The sequence below is a fragment of the Corythoichthys intestinalis genome, chromosome 1 (assembly GCF_030265065.1).
Source record: "Corythoichthys intestinalis isolate RoL2023-P3 chromosome 1, ASM3026506v1, whole genome shotgun sequence".
Classification (NCBI taxonomy): Eukaryota; Metazoa; Chordata; class Actinopteri; order Syngnathiformes; family Syngnathidae; genus Corythoichthys; species Corythoichthys intestinalis.
Genome location: NC_080395.1, coordinates 70,045,103 through 70,065,510, shown reverse-complemented (window position 1 = coordinate 70,065,510; position 20,408 = coordinate 70,045,103). Strand labels below are relative to the sequence as shown.

The 20,408-nt window shown below is 40.7% G+C and overlaps 1 protein-coding gene across 1 annotated transcript in view; it reads right to left on the bottom strand.

The window, feature by feature from the left end:
* Positions 1–20,408, bottom strand: part of LOC130912451 (phospholipid-transporting ATPase ABCA1-like) — a 273,656-nt gene that overhangs the window by 171,692 nt on the left and 81,556 nt on the right. Inside the window, exons 9-12 of the mRNA XM_057830556.1 lie at positions 10,112–10,188; positions 4,500–4,628; positions 4,237–4,420; positions 3,792–3,823 (exon numbers count right to left, since the gene is read on the bottom strand). Of these exons, the coding sequence (XP_057686539.1) occupies positions 3,792–3,823; positions 4,237–4,420; positions 4,500–4,628; positions 10,112–10,188 (422 nt within the window). The remainder of the gene's footprint in view (positions 1–3,791; positions 3,824–4,236; positions 4,421–4,499; positions 4,629–10,111; positions 10,189–20,408) is intronic.

Genomic DNA, 20,408 nt, shown 5'->3' with positions numbered 1-20,408 from the left:
ACACCAGTCCAAAACTCACTTTGCCCGATCGTTGCGAAGAGCTGCGACCAAATATGAAGAACGGGCCGAAGTCTCTCAGGGCAGACAGCACTTTGGAACAAAAAGTGTCCAAAACCCTGGCCACAGCAGGCTCTCACAAGGATATCCTCGAATGGTGGAGGTGGGAGAGCATTGGCTCTTCCTGTGAGCCCAGATGCGGAGGATGTCGGCGTGGAAATGGCCAACCGGGAGGAAAGGAAATGATGCTCGCAGAGGAAAAGGATTTGGAAGGGCAATACGCATGTTGACTCTCCACATTGGGACACAATGCACTCGTGGGCGCAAGATCCCACCACACTCACGAACAACAAAAGCGCTGTCCAAGCTACATTCCTGAAAACAGAATGTCAGCTAGAGAAAGAGCCAGAGTGAAAAGTGGCATACACTGGTCAGGTGTATGAAATGGTAGAACGATGTGCGGCCATAAGACTTGCAGAGGAAACGAAGGGGTGATTGGGGAGGTACTGTTTGGTATGCGAGTCATTTGGTTGCCCCAAACCCTCACTCGGTCACTACTCCCGTCTGACTGGTGTGGAACAGCAGCCGAAGGTTCAAAGGACTAAGTATGAATGACATTTTGCTGAAAAGACCAGATGTTCTCAATCCCATCAGGGCTGTTCTGCTACGTTTCAGACAAGGCGTGCGTGCAGCGATAGGGGACATAAAGAAGATGTACAACTCAGTCTGGCTGGAAGACAATGAGATGCACTTGCATCGGTTTCTCTGGAGAGACCATACCTCCGATGACATCAAGGAGTATGCTATCACCCGAGTAAACATTGGTGACCGACCTGCAGGATGCATCGCACAACTGGCAATCAGGGAAACCGCCAAGTTACCGGCCTTTTCTCACCTGGTGGAGGAGCATCAGTTCTTGGAGGACGACAGCTATGTAGACGATATCCTCACCTCCCGCAACAGTCTGGAGACCCTCACCAAAATCACACGAAGAGTGGAGGAAGTTCTAAAAGCTGGGGGCTTCCTGCTCAAACCCTGGGTGTGGTCCAAGCAAAGTGGGAGGCAAATGGGAACAGAAAAGGTCAGCTCAGTAAGGAGAGACCTTTATAACCCGAGCAGGACTCTTATACTTCCAAACCAAATGAAAGACAAAGACAACAAAGCACTTGGAGTGGGCTATGAGGCAGAAGAGGACAAATGGCACCTGCTTACCTCAATTAACTTATCCAAGAAGAGGGGGAAAATGCGAACCGGCAGGCATCTCACTAAAGAGGAGATGAGGCTGGAGACACCTAACCCAATAACCAGGAGGGAGTTATTGAGCCAAGTAGTCGGATTCTATGATCCCATCAGTCCGGTTGCACCCTTGAAGCAGAAGAGTGCTATCCTTGTTAGACGGGCTTTCCAAGAGGCTGGTGGTGAAAGGATGACACAAGAGACCCGGGACAGGCGATTCTCAAAAGGCCTTGAGGAGAAGCCATAAAGCTTTTTGAGGAGTACACAGATTTGGCACGGATCATGTTCACCAGGAGTCTCACACCAGCAGACTGGAGAGACAAGCCATTAGGCATCACCTTCTCCGATGGAAGTGATAAAACATATGGTGCAGTGCTATATCTCCGCTGGCACACAGCAAGTAGTATTGAAATCCGCTTTGTAGAGGTCGAAGACATGCTAAGCAGGTTGTCGACAGCTGTGTAACCTGCAGAAAGAACAAAGCAAAGACATGTCAACAGCAAATGGGTGACCTACCTACTGTGAGGACAAACCCTGCCAACCCCTTCGAATACACCACTGTAGACCTTTTTGGACCATACATGGTTAAGGATGAAGTGTGAAAAAGAGTGAAGCCGATTGTATGGGGCATAGTATTCTGCTGTATGGCATCAAGGGTCATCCACACAGATGTTGTCAGTGATCAATCCTCTGACAGTTTACTGCACTTAGAGGGCACCCCAAAAAGTTATGGTCTGATCCAGGGTCAAACTTTGTGGGAGCCAAGCCTGCACTGAAAGAGCTATACAAATACCTTGACAATCTGGACAAATCAGAGTTTGAACACAAAGCTGCGAAAGATGGAACTGAATGGTCTTGGTAGATTCACCCTACACTCTCCTCATCGTAACGGTGCAGCTGAAGCAGCAGTCCGTCTGGTGAAAACAGCCCTGAGCAACTTAGCTGGTGAAAACGTATCCACCTGGGGCGACTTCCAAACATTTGTTCACGGCAGCCAACCACGTGAACGAGAGACCAATAGACGCGGGTGCGCAAACCAGAGAGGACTGTATCCACTACATCAGCCCGAAAGGTGACGTTGCAAAATTTTTGAAGGATACTCCTGCAAACGGCTTCAGAATATTCAATCAGAAGTCACCAGGTTTTGGAAGAAATGGTCTGAGCTGGCAGGGCTGAATCTATTCGTACGGATCTAGTGGCACACCAAAGAGTGCAATGTTGCAATCGGTGACATAGTCTGGGTGGCTGATTAGAATGCACTAAGAAACCAGAACAAAGTTAGAAGGATAGCAAAAGTGAACCCGGACAAGAAAGGAATCGTGAGGGACGCTCATATAAGAGTGTTCCCAAGTTACCCAGTCCCGATAACCCCCACAAAGCAAGCCAGGAACAAAATTCCAACTACGATCCTCCAAAGGGATGTGAGACGTCTTGTTGTCCTACTGCCTGTTGAAGAACAAGAATCGCCAAACACCCAGGGGTGAAAGTGGGCCAGAACGGTCAGGAACGCAGTTCCAGGATAAGATTCAGGGCCGGAACGCTTTTCCTGTGTACGGTGCTTTGATTCCGAAAATATGACGGCAACTGTCAAAACGCTATGTAAAAAAAAATAAATAAATAAAATACAAAGCTGCCACACATACACAAGTATTAACAACAAGCATAATAAAGTGCTTGTGTATCGTAATCCATTTCCACTGATATTTATTATTTATTTTATTCCACTGACGGCATGGAGGTTTCCGCAGCTGCTGCAGTTATCTGAGTCTGACGATGACGAGTCACGTCATTGTGCGAATGCACGCAGCAAAGCAAAAAGCATGGACTCATTTATTCGTTCAATTGGCTGAGATACTGACATGTAATCACCAGAGATAGTTAGCTCTGAATGGTTCAAATGTGCTTGTTTTCTGAAATGGCAAAAAAAAAAAAAAAATTAAAAATTAAAAAGGGCAATGCAACAGATAATGGATCAAATCTTAAGAGCAAGAGAAGAGTTAAGGAGGCTTATTTATCATATTTAGTTTTATTTGCTCTGATGGGGAGGTTCAGAACATCATACCTGTCAATGTGCACTTTGGACTTATATTTGTTCATTTATGTTAGGCTACTTATTCATTTCCTTATGATTAAAAAAAATAAAAAATAAAAAGGGCAATGCAACAGATAATGGATCAAATCTTAAGAGCAAGAGAAGAGTTAAGGAGGCTTATTTATCATATTTAGTTTTATTTGCTCTGATGGGGAGGTTCAGAACATCATACCTGTCAATGTGCACTTTGGACTTATATTTGTTCATTTATGTTAGGCTACTTATTCATTTCCTTATGATTATTAAAAAAAAAAAAAAAAAAGTAATTGTTTGCGTGATCTTCAAAATATATTCCATTTCACTCTGCATAATGTCATTTGTAGTTATTTTTCTTAATGTATGTTACTCATATCTTTATTATTAAAAAACACTACAAAAAGTAAATGTTTACATTATATTCAAATCCAAATCACTGAAAAAATACAATTTTGAATGAAAATCAGTTTTTGTGTGTTATCGAAATAACTGACCAAAACAGTTTTCTTTGCATTTCAGTAGCTTTCACACAACCCCCCCCCCCCTCTCAAAAAAAAAAAAAAAAAACAAAAGAAAAAAGGCACATTTCTTTCTTCGTGGCGACCTTCACGTCGGGGAGTTCCGGCAAGAAATTCTAACCACTTTCACCCCTGCAAACACCTAAAAAACAGTGTGACTCCAAAGAACTGTGTGACTTCCTTTGGTCCCCGCCAGGAGCTCAAGTGGGAGGTGTTGCCCGCATGCATATCTTAATGGCTAGAATTAACAGCGTCTTTTCATCCCGGCACGGTAAACGTGTAACTAATTCATCCAAGAAAGCTTAGTCAAGCCGCGGCTTCGCGATTATCCTTTATCTTTTAATCCTACTTTTGTCCAATACCCCTGAGGAGTAGTGCTATTCTATCTAAGCACCTACCTTGTATCGTAGATCGTACCGGTGGGGACGATATTGCTGTCCATTCGGATCTTGTAGGTGACATCAGAGGGAAGCAAATCAGCAGCAGAATTGGGAAGCTCAAATACCACTCCTGCGTAAAACTGCTCATCGCTCTGGAGCTCCCAAGCCCTCCTAATCAGCTGATCTTCATTTGTACACCCTTCCAATTTTTCCTGTAAACACTGTTGAAAATGGAAGCAAATGTCAGCCGGGCACTTTTACTCAGTGGATAAACTAAAACTTGTGTTAGAAAATGTAGACCTGAGCGATTTGGTCAAGAATAGTGATGGTGTCTTTGAGTATCCTGTATTCATCATTTTGCTCGAATATACTCTCCATTTCCGACCATTTCTGTTTCAAGCTCTGGAACAACTGCACATCTTCAAAAATCTTGTTCACATTGAAATGACAGACATATTGGGTAAAGTTGAATATGCATTCAAATTTTCAGTTGTCTCATGTACAGTAGCTTAGCTGAATGCATGATTAAAGAGCCCAAACATTTGCCTTTTACAATTCAAAGTCACTATATTTTACACAAGGGTGTAGGTTTGGTCTCAATATTGGTAGGGACGATACAACAGCATAACCTCCATGTACACTTTTTGCTTGAGACAGGACATAGGCTAAATTATTAATGCAAAATAAATCATATTGGTCTCAATATTGGTAGGGACGATACAACAGCATAACCTCCATGTACACTTTTTGCTTGAGACAGGACATAGGCTAAATTATTAATGCAAAATAAATCAATAAATTTATTTAACTTCCGCACTGAAAATTTATAACATCTTAATCTAATAATTTTTCCTAAATCTAGTCAAATAATTTTCTCCATCTTGTTCTGAGTGTTAAAGGCTGGTTAACAGATTAATGCGTCAGATTCTTCCACATACTATAAGTAAATATTACTACAGTATGTTCTTACTAAGACCATACAAGTTGGTCATTTTTCACCTAAATCAAGAAGAAAATGCTTTTAAATAATGTTTTGAACGATATCTATTCTTGAATTAAAAACATTTCTGACAAACAAGTTTTTTTAAAAATATTAAATTTACAAACATTTTGCCTAAAATAAGTCTGTTAAGCTTATTTTCAGCAAGCTATTTTATTTCAAATCTGAGAGAGTAAAAATTTTTTGTAGCACTGGCAGATAATTTCACTTATTTCTAGTAGATTTACACTGAAAACACTGAAAAAAATTTTTTTTTTTGGGGGGGGGGGGGGGGCGAGGTTTTGCAGAGCATGTGTATTGGTTTAGGTGGTACACCGTTCAATTCTAACCTTTGTTTTCAAAAACTACTATAGAAACATTTTTATAATTTCCAGAATAAGTGTCTGGATTTTATAAGCAAATTTAAATATTTAATAAAAATAATAATATATTTAATTATATTATTTAAACCTCAAACGCAGAGGTTGGTAGAGTAGCCAAAAATTTTACTCAAGTAAGACTAATAAATGTAGTCATCCAAAAATATACTCAAGTACAAGAAAGAAAGTATACAGCGAAAAGAATACTCAAGTAAGAGTAACCTTTTGAGCAATTCCTTATTTATGTTTTTTTTTTTTTTTTAACAATGATATATGAACCGTTGTTGTAATGATACTGGACAATTCCACATTACATAATCACATTAAGCCAAAGAAATACAAAAAAAGAATAAATAAAAATAATTGAATTCCAATGAGAAAAAAAAACATAAAGGAGGCAATATTTGTCCAAAGAGCATGAGTGCCCTTTGGTGGAGAAAATAGTTCCTAGTTTGATTGGTGAAGAGTTCCTTCATAATTACTATTGGGAAATTAACAGCATATATCGGATTTTCCTTGGTCAATCATTGCCAAATAAAAACTGGGAGAGAGGTTGAAATTCGCACTTTCGAGTCATGTTGAGAGCAGCGCTCAATATCAAGTATGGTGCTAAAGACACCACATGATTCAGAAGGCTGGCGTAAAGCTAGAACAGCAAGCTTGCGTCTGATTGGTTTAATGGAGTCATGAGATTATTTTTACAAAGTCTCATTGGTGAAATCGGTAGAGCTACTTGCTTGCAAAAAAAAATAATTAATCTAATAATCTCTTGTTTATTTAGCACCTTTGGATAACTGTGCTTATTCACCACCACCACAAAAGCTTCAGGAGCAAAATAGTATCAGGTTGAAAAAATTCACAGAACACTGGCTGTGAACAGTGTGAATGTAGGGGGGTCAAGTCATCAGCCAATCAAACTTGCGTTTGAGGGGGGAAAAATGGACTAGAACATTCAGCAAGTGAAGAGGGGTCAATGTAAGTTTGAACATATCAAAAGTACTGTAATTTACTTACTAATGGTAGGGTTAATTCTATCCTTACAACATGGAAAGACAATTTAAATTATATACAGTGCCTTGCAAAAGTATTCGGCCCCCTTGAATCTTGCAACCTTTCGCCACATTTCAGGCTTCAAACATAAAGATATGAAATTTAATTTTTTTGTCAAGAATCAAAAACAAGTGGGACACAATCGTGAAGTGGAACAACATTTATTGGATAATTTAAACTTTTTTAACAAATAAAAAACTGAAAAGTGGGGCGTGCAATATTATTCGGCCCCTTTACTTTCAGTGCAGCAAACTCACTCCAGAAGTTCAGTGAGGATCTCTGAATGATCCAATGTTGTCCTAAATGACCGATAATGATAAATAGAATCCACCTGTGTGTAATCAAGTCTCCGTATAAACGCACCTGCTCTGTGATAGTCTCAGGGTTCTGTTTAAAGTGCAGAGAGCATTATGAAAAGCAAGGAACACACCAGGCAGGTCCGAGATACTGTTGTGGAGAAGTTTAAAGCCGGATTTGGATACAAAAAGATTTCCCAAGCTTTAAACATCTCAAGGAGCACTGTGCAAGCCATCATATTGAAATGGAAGGAGCATCAGACCACTGCAAATCTACCAAGACCCGGCCGTCCTTCCAAACTTTCTTCTCAAACAAGGAGAAAACTGATCAGAGATGCAGCCAAGAGGCCCACGATCACTCTGGATGAACTGCAGAGATCTACAGCTGAGGTGGGAGAGTCTGTCCATAGTACAACAATCAGTCGTACAATGCACAAATCTGGCCTTTATGGAAGAGTGGCAAGAAGAAAGCCATTTCTCAAAGATATCCATAAAAAGTCTCGTTTAAAGTTTGCCACAAGCCACCTGGGAGACACACCAAACATGTGGAAGAAGGTGCTCTGGTCAGACGAAACCAAAATGGAACTTTTTGGCCACAATGCAAAACGATATGTTTGGCGTAACAGCAACACAGCTCATCACCCTGAACTAGGGCTGGGCGATATGGCCTTAAACATATATCACGATAAATTGAGCAGATTTATCTCGATAACGATAAATGACGATAAATTCGCCCAAGCGGACTGTTATATAATTTGAAAATCTGAATCAATGCATGAAATACAGATTAACTATTTCTTGTTGATTTATTTACCAGCATTCAATTTTATATACTGTATTTAACAATTGTACATGCAGTCTAAACATTAAATTTATAAAAATTAGGGCTGTCAAAATTATCGCGTTAACTGGCGTTAATTAATTTTTTTAATTAATCACGTTAAAATATTTGACGCAATTAACGCACTTGCCCAGCTCAGACATATTTAAATGTCACTAGAGTGAAAGGCCCACCTGTTAATTGTGTTTTGCGGAGTTTTGCTGCCCTCTGCTGGCGTTTGGGTGCGACTGATTTTATAGTGTAAGTAATTATTGCCATCAACAATGGCGGGCTACTAGTTTATTTTTTGATTGAAAATTTAACAAATTTTATTAAAACGAAAACATTAAGAGGGGTTTTAATATAAAATTTCTATAACTGATTTAGAACTGATTTATTGTTATAATAAACAAATACAGTCCTTATGTACCGCATGTTGAAAATATATATCCATCTTGCGTCTTATCTTTCCATTCCAACAATAATTTAGAGAAAAATATGGCATATTATATAGATGGTTTGAATTGCGATTAATTACGATTAATTAATTTTTAAGCTGTAATTAACTCGATTAAAAATTTTAATCGTTTGACAGCCCTAATAAAAATGTATTGTAAGCAATAAGAATTCAAGTATGAACATTTATAACAGCGTGTATGACTTGAACAATGTACATTGTCAAAATCAATATGCCTGTGCAAACATGTAATTGTAACACAAATGACTTGCAGCTTGAACAGTACACTTCAAAAAGACAACTTATTGTTAATGGCTGCTGTGATATAATTATTAAATACAAGTGTTTACTTTATGGTTTAAGGGTTTTTTTCCCCCCCAGTGCATTTTTTCATAAATGCACGCACAATAAAAATAGCTGGGGCCATTTCTCGGTCATTATAAGTTTCGCCGTTGGATTGTACTTTATGCAGAATTCTTTACCATCACAAAAGCTATCAGAGGAATCACACACACAGACAGATACAAAATAACGCCACATAGTAATTGCTAGATGCAGTCCGTGCCCAATCCACTCATTAAGTTCAGCCGTTTCGACCAGGTTAGAGCCTCTATCCGACTCCATAACGTTCATTTGTAGCGTTAGCCGCTAGCTAGCGTTAGCCTGGCTACCAGTAGAAAGCACTGAAAGCACCATCTCCGGAAATCGTGAGAACAAAGGAGGACAGCGGGTGAAAGCCCGTCTGGATGCCACCAAGAGTCTACTAAATGTCGGTTGAAAGTTTGGTGAACCTCCCTTAAGCCACACTCCATCACGTTTTGCTTGTAGCGTTAGCTGCTAGCGTTAGCTTACCGGGCTTTTGTTTGATTGGCTTCCTGATGATCACGTGACTCCCTACGTAAGCACATTCACTGCTTTCTTAAAGGGGAATGAACATAGACGAACAACACAGAATCAAAGCGGGAAGAAAAGACTATTTTCTTGTTTTATTAATTTACCGAATTTACCGACATGGTCAAAATTACGTCGGTCATCGTTAAGAATTTCGGTGACGGTAAATTTTCGGTTTACCGCCCTGCTCTACCCTGAACACACCATCCCCACTGTCAAACATGGTGGTGGCAGCATCATGGTTTGGGCCTGCTTTTCTTCAGCAGGGACAGGGAAGATGGTTAAAATTGACGGAAGATGGATGCAGCCAAATACAGGAACATTCTGGAAGAAAACCTGTTGGTATCTGCACAAGACCTGAGACTGGGATGGAGATTTATCTTCCAACAGGACAATGATCCAAAACATAAAGCCAAATCTACAATGGAATGGTTCAAAATTAAACGTATCCAGGTGTTAGAATGGCCAAGTCAAAGTCCAGACCTAAATCCAATCGAGGATCTGTGAAAAGAGCTGAAGACTGCTGTTCACAAACACTCTCCATCCAACCTCACTGAGCTCGAGCTGTTTTGCAAGGAAGAATGGGCAAGAATGTCAGTCTCTCGATGTGCAAAACTGATAGAAACATACCCCAAGCGACTTGCAGCTGTAATTGGAGCAAAAGGTGGCGCTACAAAGTATTAACGCAAGGGGGCCGAATAATATTGCACGCCCCACTTTTCAGTTTTTTATTTGTTAAAAAAGTTTAATTATCCAATAAATTTTGTTCCACTTCACGATTGTGTCCCACTTGTTGTTGATTCTTGACAAAAAAATTAAAATTTTATATCTTTATGTTTGAAGCCTGAAATGTGGCGAAAGGTTGCAAGGTTCAAGGGGGCCGAATACTTTTGCAAGGCACTGTATATAAATGAGGTCACCATATAAGGCAAATAATGTTGCGTAAAAGTTGGTGGGGACAATGTAAGCATCCTGAAAAGTTGGTCGTGTTATGTCCTTAACGTCCCAATGTAAACCTACGCCCTTGATTTTACAGTACCTTATTTATTACACGCCGAACAACAGGTGAGTCTGGTGTGTACAGCAGCTTTCCCACCGACCACTTTTTGCCTTTATCTGAAAAGTAATTCGGTTTTAAAATAATTAGTAAAAACATGTTCACTCATTAATGCTTTATCTTGCTACATTTTTATGTTCTTTATCCTGTTCCGTTTTGATGTGAGATGTGTGCGCTGGCCTGAACTGAATCAACAATGGGATGCCTCTAAGGACGATGGGATGTTTATCACTTTCAAGGCTTAGTCTTGCAGGGGACCTGACTAATGGATCGCTGAGTTGTATTGATAAGCATTGCAATTATTGCCTTCCTTCCCTGCAATACTAGTGGTTTCCCAATAGATGACATACTGACCAATGTTAGCCCTTTTTGCGATTGTAGTCTGGCAAGCCATTTTCACTTTCTTTGAAATAAAATTTGACCGTCCAATCAACTTAGTTTATTCGCTGTAACATGAGTGGGTGACGTCCCTCGGCAGGGGCTTAAGCTTGGTTTATGCTTCTGCATCGTCGATGAGCATTTGAAGTTCAAATACTGGGATCATGTTGAACGTTTTGATAAGGAGGTGGCTTGCATTTTGTGGGTGACAATGCTCCCTGTCCACCGATACGGTGGGAGTGGCCGCCTCCCTTGGCCGACGACCAGTGGTCGATGTAGGTGGGAGCGCCCATGCTCCGGCAACCACACTCTCTCGTCTCTGGTTCTCGACTGTGTCGAGACTTAAACCCCCTTCGGGTCACTTCGCATTCCCGCCTATAGAGCACTATCCTCAGCTTGGAGCCGGGAAGCACCCCACTCTCTTCTCCGGCTTTCGATTGTATCGAGACTTCCACCCCCTTCGGCTCTCTTTGCGTGCTCGCTTATAGAGCGCTATCCTGGGCTTGGGCCCGGGGAGCGCCATCTTCTGCGTTCATACCTCTGCTGCATCCCGCGTGACGAGCACTGTCTGCCTGCCGGGGCCGCAGCAGGGGAACGACTACCCGAAACTTGTTCGCCGCCATGGGCTGGCCGAGCGGTGAAGGCAATCACCCCCATTGTGTGTTACATGAGTTGGAGTAATTTTAAATTAATTATGAATAAAAATCTGAATAAATATATAATAATTGAACGAATCGGGTTCTAATGCGGGAACACACCGCGTGACTGATGTTTCAGAGAGAGAGAGAGAGAGAGAGGACTTTTTACTTTCACTTTTCATGATCTGTTGTAGGGTCAGCTGCGGCTTACAGTAGGCATGTTGTGTTGCACAAGTTACGAAATGTTTAAAAACCTGATGAAGCTGGCGACTTTGGTGATGTTACAATAATAATAACTGTTACCTTAACTTATAAAGACTAGCGAACTGAAGAAAACCGCCGAGATCATAGACAGTGGCGGATTTGGCAATTTTGGGGCTTAAGGAGAACATAACCATGGGCCCTCTCCATGGGTCATGGGTTAAAAAGGTGAGAAGGGTGTGGAAGAAATATGTTCCGGTACACGAGGGCTATCCTAAAAGACAAATTTTCTCCTGATTAGTCAGCCGACTAGCTTAGAGATTAGTCGACTATTTTTTATTTTTTTTTATTTTTTACTAATTTAGCAATGAAATTTTTGTTGACGCTTAATAATTCACAAAACCATTTTTGGAACACTGAAATTCTTTATTAAAGTACTAATAATCATGTAAATAACAATAATTAATCACAAATAAACAATGCGGTTGAATGCTGATAGCATTTACTAGTGCAAAAGAATGGACAGAAAACGGATTCAGAACACTTTGCCTTTCCAACATTATTCAAAACAATACTTAAAAAAAATTCCAGCATTATTATAGTATACTACTATATGTAATAGTAGTATAATAATAACTAGGCCTACAAGCAGGACTGAACGGGCCCTCGCACTTTAGCGCAACTCGGACGTCAAGCAAACTCGGACGGCACGCAGGTCGGGGTGGTGGCAGGCAACCCCCTTTAATCATCAAATGAAAACCTAACATGCTTTAAACTCGCCTCTTTTTTTGGGATGAGAAATTGTTTTGAGTTTTGGAGCATGCAATGACCACAAATTCTGTTGCCACTAGTTGGCGCTACAGAGTCGATGCAAATGACCACTACTGGACTCTTCAGGGTAAGACTCTCACCAAGCATGGCAAGTTTGGAGCAGATATCATGTATATCTGCCAGGTTATGACTGTTCAAAATGTGTGGAGAGACAGAATGGTGACAGTCATTATCACTTTCCCGTTGGACCCTTCTGCTTCAACCAAACCTCAATCATTTTCATCAGGCATCTGAACACATGTCTTAAGGCTCCCCTTATACAGGTTTGAGGTAGATTGATTTTTTCCCCTTTAGAGGAGGAGTGTGTCCCGTAAAAAAGGGCATTTCCTGTTCCCACTAGGAGGCGCCAGGCACAAATGGTAAATTTTCAATCCAGTCCTGCTCAGGCTGGGATACCTCACACACATGCCAGATTTAAAATAGATTGAATGTTGTATGAGGGAGTTATCAGTAATTTTTCGAATTCGGCATTTTGCCGAAAAAATGGCACACTTTGGCAAACCGCCCAGGTCAGGCCCGTGAATGAAAACACACCATTTTGATAACTTAAGATGTCATATGCCTCATGAACAGTCTCGTCAATTTTGAGGATGATCAAACAAATTCCCTAGGTGCCAAAGTCTCAAATGTGCACACTGTAAATCAATAAAAATTTCACATTCAATCCAAAATAACCGATTTCCTGTTGGGTTTGGAATGCTCGTGCAAGAGACTTTTTGGAGCAGTTTTGTACAAGGTATCGACTCTCCGAATTTCATCCCTCTACGTTGAAAAAACCTAAATGGTAAGGTCTTTTTGAAAAATTCAAGGGGGCGCCACTGAGCCATTTTGTTACATGTTTTCGTAACGTTGCAAGATTATTGAACGTTACGCAATGCCGCATGTAAGTGCTAATTTTGGTGAGTTTTCGTGCATGTTCAAGCCTCCAAATGTAAACTCCTACTGTGAACCGATAAAAATTTCACATTCGATCCAAAATACCCGATTTCCTGTTGGATTTGGAATATAGATGCAGTGGATTTTTGGAGCAGCTAGGCATAAGGTATCTACTCCCCAAATTTCATCGCTCTACGTTGAAAAAACCCAATAGTAGAGGCCTTTTTTAAAACTTCTTTCTGTCGCCACTAGTTGGAACTGTAGAGTTGATGCAAATTACCCCTACAAGACCCTTCAAGGTATGACTCTCAACAAACACGGGAAGTTTGGCACAGATATGTTGTATATCTGCCGAGTTATGACTGTTCAAAGTTTTTGGAGAGAAAAATTGTTGACGGTTATTTTCACTTTCATGTTTGGACCCCTCCGCTTCAACCAAACCTCAATATTTTTCATCAGGCACCTGAACACAGGTCTTAAGGCTCCCCTGATGCATGTTTGAGGTCAACAGATTTTTTTCCCTTGGAGGACGAACCTGTCTCATAAAAAAAAGGCATTTCCTGTTCTCACTAGGGGGCGCTAGGCCTAATGGGTAATATTTCAATGCACTCGTGTTAAGGGTGGGATACCGCACATACATGCCAGATATGAAAAAGATTGAACGTTGTGTCAAGGAACTATTAGTCATTTACTGAATTTGTCATTTTGCAGAAAAAATGGCCGACTTTGGCACCACGCCCAGGTCAGACCCGTGTATGAAAACGCGCCATTTTAGAAACTTAAGATCTCATATGTCTCCTGAACAGTGTCACCAATTTTGAAGATGATCCAACTAACTCCCTTGGCGAAAAGGTCTCAAATGTGCACCCTGTAAATCGATAAAAATTTTATAATCGATCCAAAATACCCGATTTCCTGTTGGGTTTGGAATATGCATGCAAGAGACTTTTTGGAGCAGTTTTGTACAACGTATTAACTCTCCGAATTTCATCCCTCTACGTTGAAAAAACCTAAATGGAGAGGCCTTTTTGAAAATTTCAAGGGGGCGCCACTGAGCCATTTTGTTACATGTTTTCTTAACGTTGCAAGATTATCGAACGTTACGCAAAGCCAAATGTAAGTGCAAATTTTTGTGAGTTTTCGTGCATGTTCAAGCCTCCAAATGTAAATTCCTACTGTGAACCGACAAAAATTTCACATTCGATCCAAAATACCCGATTTCCTGTTGGATTTGGAATATGGATGCAAGAGGCTTTTTGGAGCAGTTAGAAATGAGGTATCTACTCCCCAAATTTCATCACTCCACGTTGAAAAAACCCAATAGGAGAGGCCTTTTTTAAAACTTCTTTCTGTCGCCACTAGTTGGCACTGTAGAGTTGATGCAAATGACCCCTAAAAGAACCTTCAGGGTATGACTCTCAACAAACACGGGAAGTTTGGCGCAGATATGTTGTAAATCTGCCGAGTTATGACTGTTCAAAGTTTTTAGCGAGACAAATTGTTGACGGTCATTTTCACTTCCAGTTTGGACCTCTCCGCTTCAACGAAACCTCAACATTTTTCATCAGGCACCTGAACACATGTCTTGAGGCTCCCCTGAAACAGGTTTGAGGTCAATAGATTTTTTTCCCTCGTAAAGAAGGCCATTTCCTGTCCCCACTAGGGGGCGCCAGGCCTAATGGGTAATATTTCAATGCAGTCGTGTTAAGGCTGGGATATCTCATATACATGCTAGAAATGAAAAAGATTGAACTTTGTTTCACGGAGTTTTTAATCATTTTCTGAATTTGGTGTTTTGCCCAAAAATGGCCAACTTTGTGACCATGCCCAGGTCAGACCCTTGAATGAAAACTCACCATTTTGAAAACTTAAGATCTCATATGTCTTCTGAATAGTCTGACCAATTTTGAATACGATCCAACTATTTCCTTCAGCGACAAGGTCTCAATGTAAATCGATAAAATTTCACATTTGATCCAAAATTTCCAGCTTCCTGTTGGGTTTGGAATATGGGTGCAAGAGACTTTTTGGAGCAGTTTTGCACAATGTATCGACTCACCAAATTTCATTGTTCTACGTTGAAAAAACCTAATAGGAGAGGCCTTTTTGAAAATTTCAAGGGGGCGCCACTGAGCCATTTTATGAAATTTTTTTGTAGATTATCAAAATTTACGCAAAGTTGCATGCATGTGCAAGTTTTTGTGAGTTTTTGTGCATGTTCAAGCCTCCAAACGTAAACTCCAACTGTGAAACGATAAAATTTCACATTTGATCCAAAATACCCGATTTCCTGTTGGATTTGGATATGGGTGCAAGAGGCTTTTTTGAGCAGTTAGGCATAAGGTATCTACTCCCCAAATTTCATTGCTCTACGTTGAAAACCTGAGAGGCTAGGCCTTTTTGAAAATTTTAAGTGTCAAGGGGGCGCCACTGAGCCATTTTTTGACATTTTTTCAAAACAACGCAAGATTATCGGAATTTACGCGAATCTGCACCTATGTGCAAATTTTGGTGACTTTTCGTGTATGTTCAGGCCTCCAAATTGGCCATTTTCATTTGCCCTGAAAAAAGAATAATAATAATAATCCTTTGCAAAACAATAGGGCCTTCGCACGCCTAGTGCTCGGGCCCTAATAATAACTAGGCCTGCAAGCAGGACTGAACGGGCCCTCGCAATCTAGCGCAACTCGGACGTCACGCAACTCGGACTGTGTGCAGGTCAGGGTGGTGGCAGATCCTCCTCTCTAATCATCTCATTAGAACCTAACATGCTCGAAAGTCGCCTATTTACATTCCCACACCCAAGAGATAAAAACCCCTATTGGAGAGAGTACTACAAAAAAGGAGCCACTACTGAGCTGTGCAGCCAAGCCCTTATTCAAAACCAAAATTAATCTTCTAACTGGGCCAATTCGACCAAGTGTGCCAACTATTGTGGCTCTATAAGCTCCCTGAGTCTCTGAAAAAAAATATTTCCTTTAAATGGCGAACAAAGGGTCGTCACGGCAACAGACAGAGACACGTGGACATGGGCCGTAAAAAAGTATTTTAATAGGTCTTGAAACTACAATGACCAACATGAAAAGAACTGGACATGTTTTGGAAAAACGAGTGACTTTCTATCGCCACTAGTTGGCGCTGTAGGGTTGATGCAAATGACCCCTACAAGGCCCTTCAGGGTATGACTCTCAACAAGCACGGGAAGTTTGGCGCAGATATCTTGTATATCTGCCGAGTTATGACTGTTTAAAGTTTTTGGAGAGAAAAATTGTTGACAGTCATTTTCACTTTCCTGTTTGGACCCCTCCGCTTCAACGAAACTTCAATATTTTTCATCAGGCACCTGAAGACAGGTCTTAAGGTTTCCCTTATGCAGGTTTGAGGTAGATTGATTTTTTCCCTTTAGAGGAGGAGTGTGTCCCGTAAAAAAGGGCATTTCCTGTTCCCACTAGGAGGCGCCAGGCACAAATGGTAAATTTTCAATCCAGTCCTGCTCAGGCTGGTATACCTCACACACATGCCAGATTTAAAATAGATTGAACGTTGTATGAGGGAGTTATCAGTCATTTTCCGAATTCGGTGTTTTGGCGAAAAAATGGAAGAATTTGGCGCCCCGCCCAGGTCAGGCCCATGAATGAAAACACACCATTTTTATAACTTAAGATTTCATATGCCTCATGAACAGTCTCACCAATTTTGAGAATGATCAAACTAATTCCCTAGGTGCCAAGGTGTAAAATGTGCACACTGTAAATCGATAAAAAGTTCACATTCAATCCAAAATACCCGATTTCCTGTAGGATTTGGAATGTGTGTGCAAGAGACTTTTTGGAGCAGTTTTGCACAAAGTTTTGACTCTCCAAATTTCATCACTCTATGTTAGAAAAACCTAAATGGAGAGACCTTTTTGAAAATTTCAAGGGGGCGCCACTGAGCCATTTTGTTAAATTTTTTCGTAACGTTGCAAGATTATCGAACGTTATCCAAAGCCGCATGTATGTGCAAATTTTGGTGAGTTTTTATGCATGTTCAAGCCTCCAAATGTAAACTCCTACTGTGAACCGATAAAAATTTCACATTCGATCAAAAATACCCGATTTCCTGTTGGATTTGGAATACGGGTGCAAGAGACTTTTTGGAGCAGTTTTGCACAAGGTATCGACTCCCCAAATTTCATCACTCTCTGTTAAAAAAACCTAATAGGAAACGCCTTTTTGAAAAATTCAAGGGGGCGCCACTGAGGCATTTTGCTACATTTTTTTCGTAACATTGCAAGATTATCGAACGTTATCTAAAGCCGCATGTATGTGCAAATTTTTACGAGTTTTTGTGAATATTCAAGCCTCCAAATGTAAACTCCTACCGTGAACCCATGAAAATTTCACATTCGATCCAAAATACCCGATTTCCTGTTGGATTTGGAATATGGGTGCAAGAGACTTTTTGGAGCAGTTTTGCATAAGGTATCTACTCCCCAAATTTCCTTGCTCTATGTTGAAAAAACCCAATAGGAAAGGCCTTTTTTAAAACTTCTTTCTGTCGCCACTAGTTGGCACTGTAGAGTTGATGCAAATGACCCCTACAAGAACCTTCAGGGTATGACTCTCAACAAACACGGGAAGTTTGGCGCAGATATGTTGTATATCTGCCGAGTTATGACTGTTCAAAGTTTTTTGCGTGACAAATTGTTGAAGTTCATTTTCACTTTCCTGTTTGGACCCCTCCGCCTCAACGAAACCTCAATATTTTTCATCAGGCATCTGAACACAGGTCTTAAGGCTCCCCTGATGCAGGTTTGAGGTCAACAGATTTTTTTCCCTTGGAGGAGGAACCTGTCTCGTAAAAAAAGGCATTTCCTGTTCTCACTAGGGGGCGCTAGACCTAATGGGTAATATTTCAATGCACTCGTGTTAAGGGTGGGATACCGCATATACATGGCAGATATGAAAAAGATTGAAAGTTGTGTCAAGGAATTATTAGCCATTTACTGAATTCGGTGTTTTGCCGAAAAAATGGCCGACTTTGGCACCACGCCCAGGTCAGACCCGTGAATGAAAACACACCATTTTAGAAACTTAAGATCTCATATGTCTCCTGAACAGTCTCACCAATTTTGAAGATGATCCAACTAACTCCCTCGGCGAAAAGGTCTCAAATGTGCACCCTGTAAATCGATAAAAATTTCATATTTGATCCAAAATAACCGATTTCCTGTTGGGTTTGGAATATGCGTGTAAATGCTTTTTTGGAGCGGTTTTGGACAAGGTATAGACCCCCCAAATTTCATTGCTCTACGCTGACAGACCCTAATGTTATAGGCCAATTTTAAAATTTCAAGGGGGCGCCACTGAGCCATTTTGTTATATTTTTTTGCAACGTTGCAAAATTATCGAAATTTACAATTTTCCGGACGTATGTGCAAATTTTGGTGACTTTTCGTGCATGTTCAGGCCTCCAAATTGGCCGTTTTCATTTGCCCTGAAAAAAAAAAAAAAAAAAAAAAAAAATAATCCTTTGCAAAACAATAGGGCCTTCGCACGCTTAGTGCTCGGGCCCTAAATATTGCATGTCTGAATGTTCAGAATTAGTGGGGAGAGAAAATGGCGACGGTCATTATGACTTTCCTATCGGACTCCTCTGCTTTAACAAAACAAAATTGTTTATTAGGCACCTGAACACGGTCATTATGACTTTCCTATTGGACCCCTCTGCTTTAACGAAGCAAAATTGTTGATCAGGCACCTGAACACATGTCTTAAGGCTCCGCTGATTCAGGTTTGAGGTCAATTGATTTTTGTCCCTGAGAAGCAGGAGCCTTTCTATTTAATTAAAAGGGTGTTTCCTGTTCCCACTAGGGGGCGCCAGGCGTAATGGGTAATATTTCAATAAAGTCATGTGCAGGCTGAAATACTTCACATTCATGCCAAATATGAAAAAGATCGCACCTTCAATCAGGAAGTTATTACCGTATTTTTGGGACTACAAGTCGCACCTGAGTATAAGTCGCACAAGCCATAAAATGCCCAACAAAGAGAAAAAAAACATATATAGGTCGCACCGGAGTATAAGTCGCATTTTTGGGGGAAATTTACTTGATAAAATCCAACACATAGAACAGATATGTCATTTTGAAAGGCAATTTAATATAAAAATACAATAGAGAACAACATGCTGAATAAATGTACAGTGTACAGTGCATAAACAACGAAATGCGAATATACTGTCCTCACCAGGACGCTACCGCTCGGTCCTGGCTATATACAGCAAACTCCAAAAAGACAATGCTGGACGTCCGCATAATTTGTTGAATCGATTTGGTCCTCGATAGCAAACAGGTTCACATCAACGTAAATAAATGATAATTAGGTACTATTACAGCAATAACGTAACAGATTAGCATGCGTTCGCTAGCATTAGTACACCATTCAAACAACCACACAACTGGCTGTAAGTGTCCGCTCGCGGGTGGAAAACACACAACAACAACAGAAAAGATGATACACGCAGGCGTTGCCTCTGTAGAGATATTTTAAAAGCATAAACAATGAACGTAGGTTCGCAGCCGTCTTTCCCTCTCACTAACTCGCCCACTCACTCACTCACTCACTCACTCACTCACTCACTCACTCACTCACTCACTCACTCACTCACTCACTCACTCACTCACTCACTCACTCACTCACTCAGAGCTACGTAGCTGTCTGTCTTCTTCTGGTGTGCGAGTGCTCTTCTTCACGTAAACAAGTGCGAGTGCGCTCCCAGGTTGGCGTAAAAGCGCCACAAACTAAATGCATCCATTTCAATATAAAAAAAGTCAATTATACAATTGAACATACATTGCCAAAGGCAGAACGCGAACGTGGCCATAGCTATTAAGAGCTATTCAGATAACTATAGCATGCTAACAAGTTTACAAAACCATTAGTCCAAAACACCAAAATAACATGGGAAATTTTATCATAATGTGTTAATAATTTCACACATAAGTCGCTGCTGAGTATAAGTCGCACCCCAAACCAAAATATGAAAAAAAACGCGACTTACAGTCTGAAAAATACAGTAGTCATTTACTGAATTGTATTGTCAAAAATAAGACACATTTGCTCCCCTGCCCAGGAAAGGGTCGTGAATGAAATGTCACCATTTTGATAACCTAACATCTCATATGTGTCATGAACAGTCTGACCAATTTTGAGGAGCGTTCAACTTACTGCCTCGGCGTATGGTCTCAAACGTGCACGCAGGTTTTTGACAAAAAATGCCGTGTTCTGCAAGATTCAATCCATAATACCTGATTTCCTGTTGGGTTTGGAATATGGGTGCAAGAGACTTTTTGGAGCAGTTTTGCACAACGT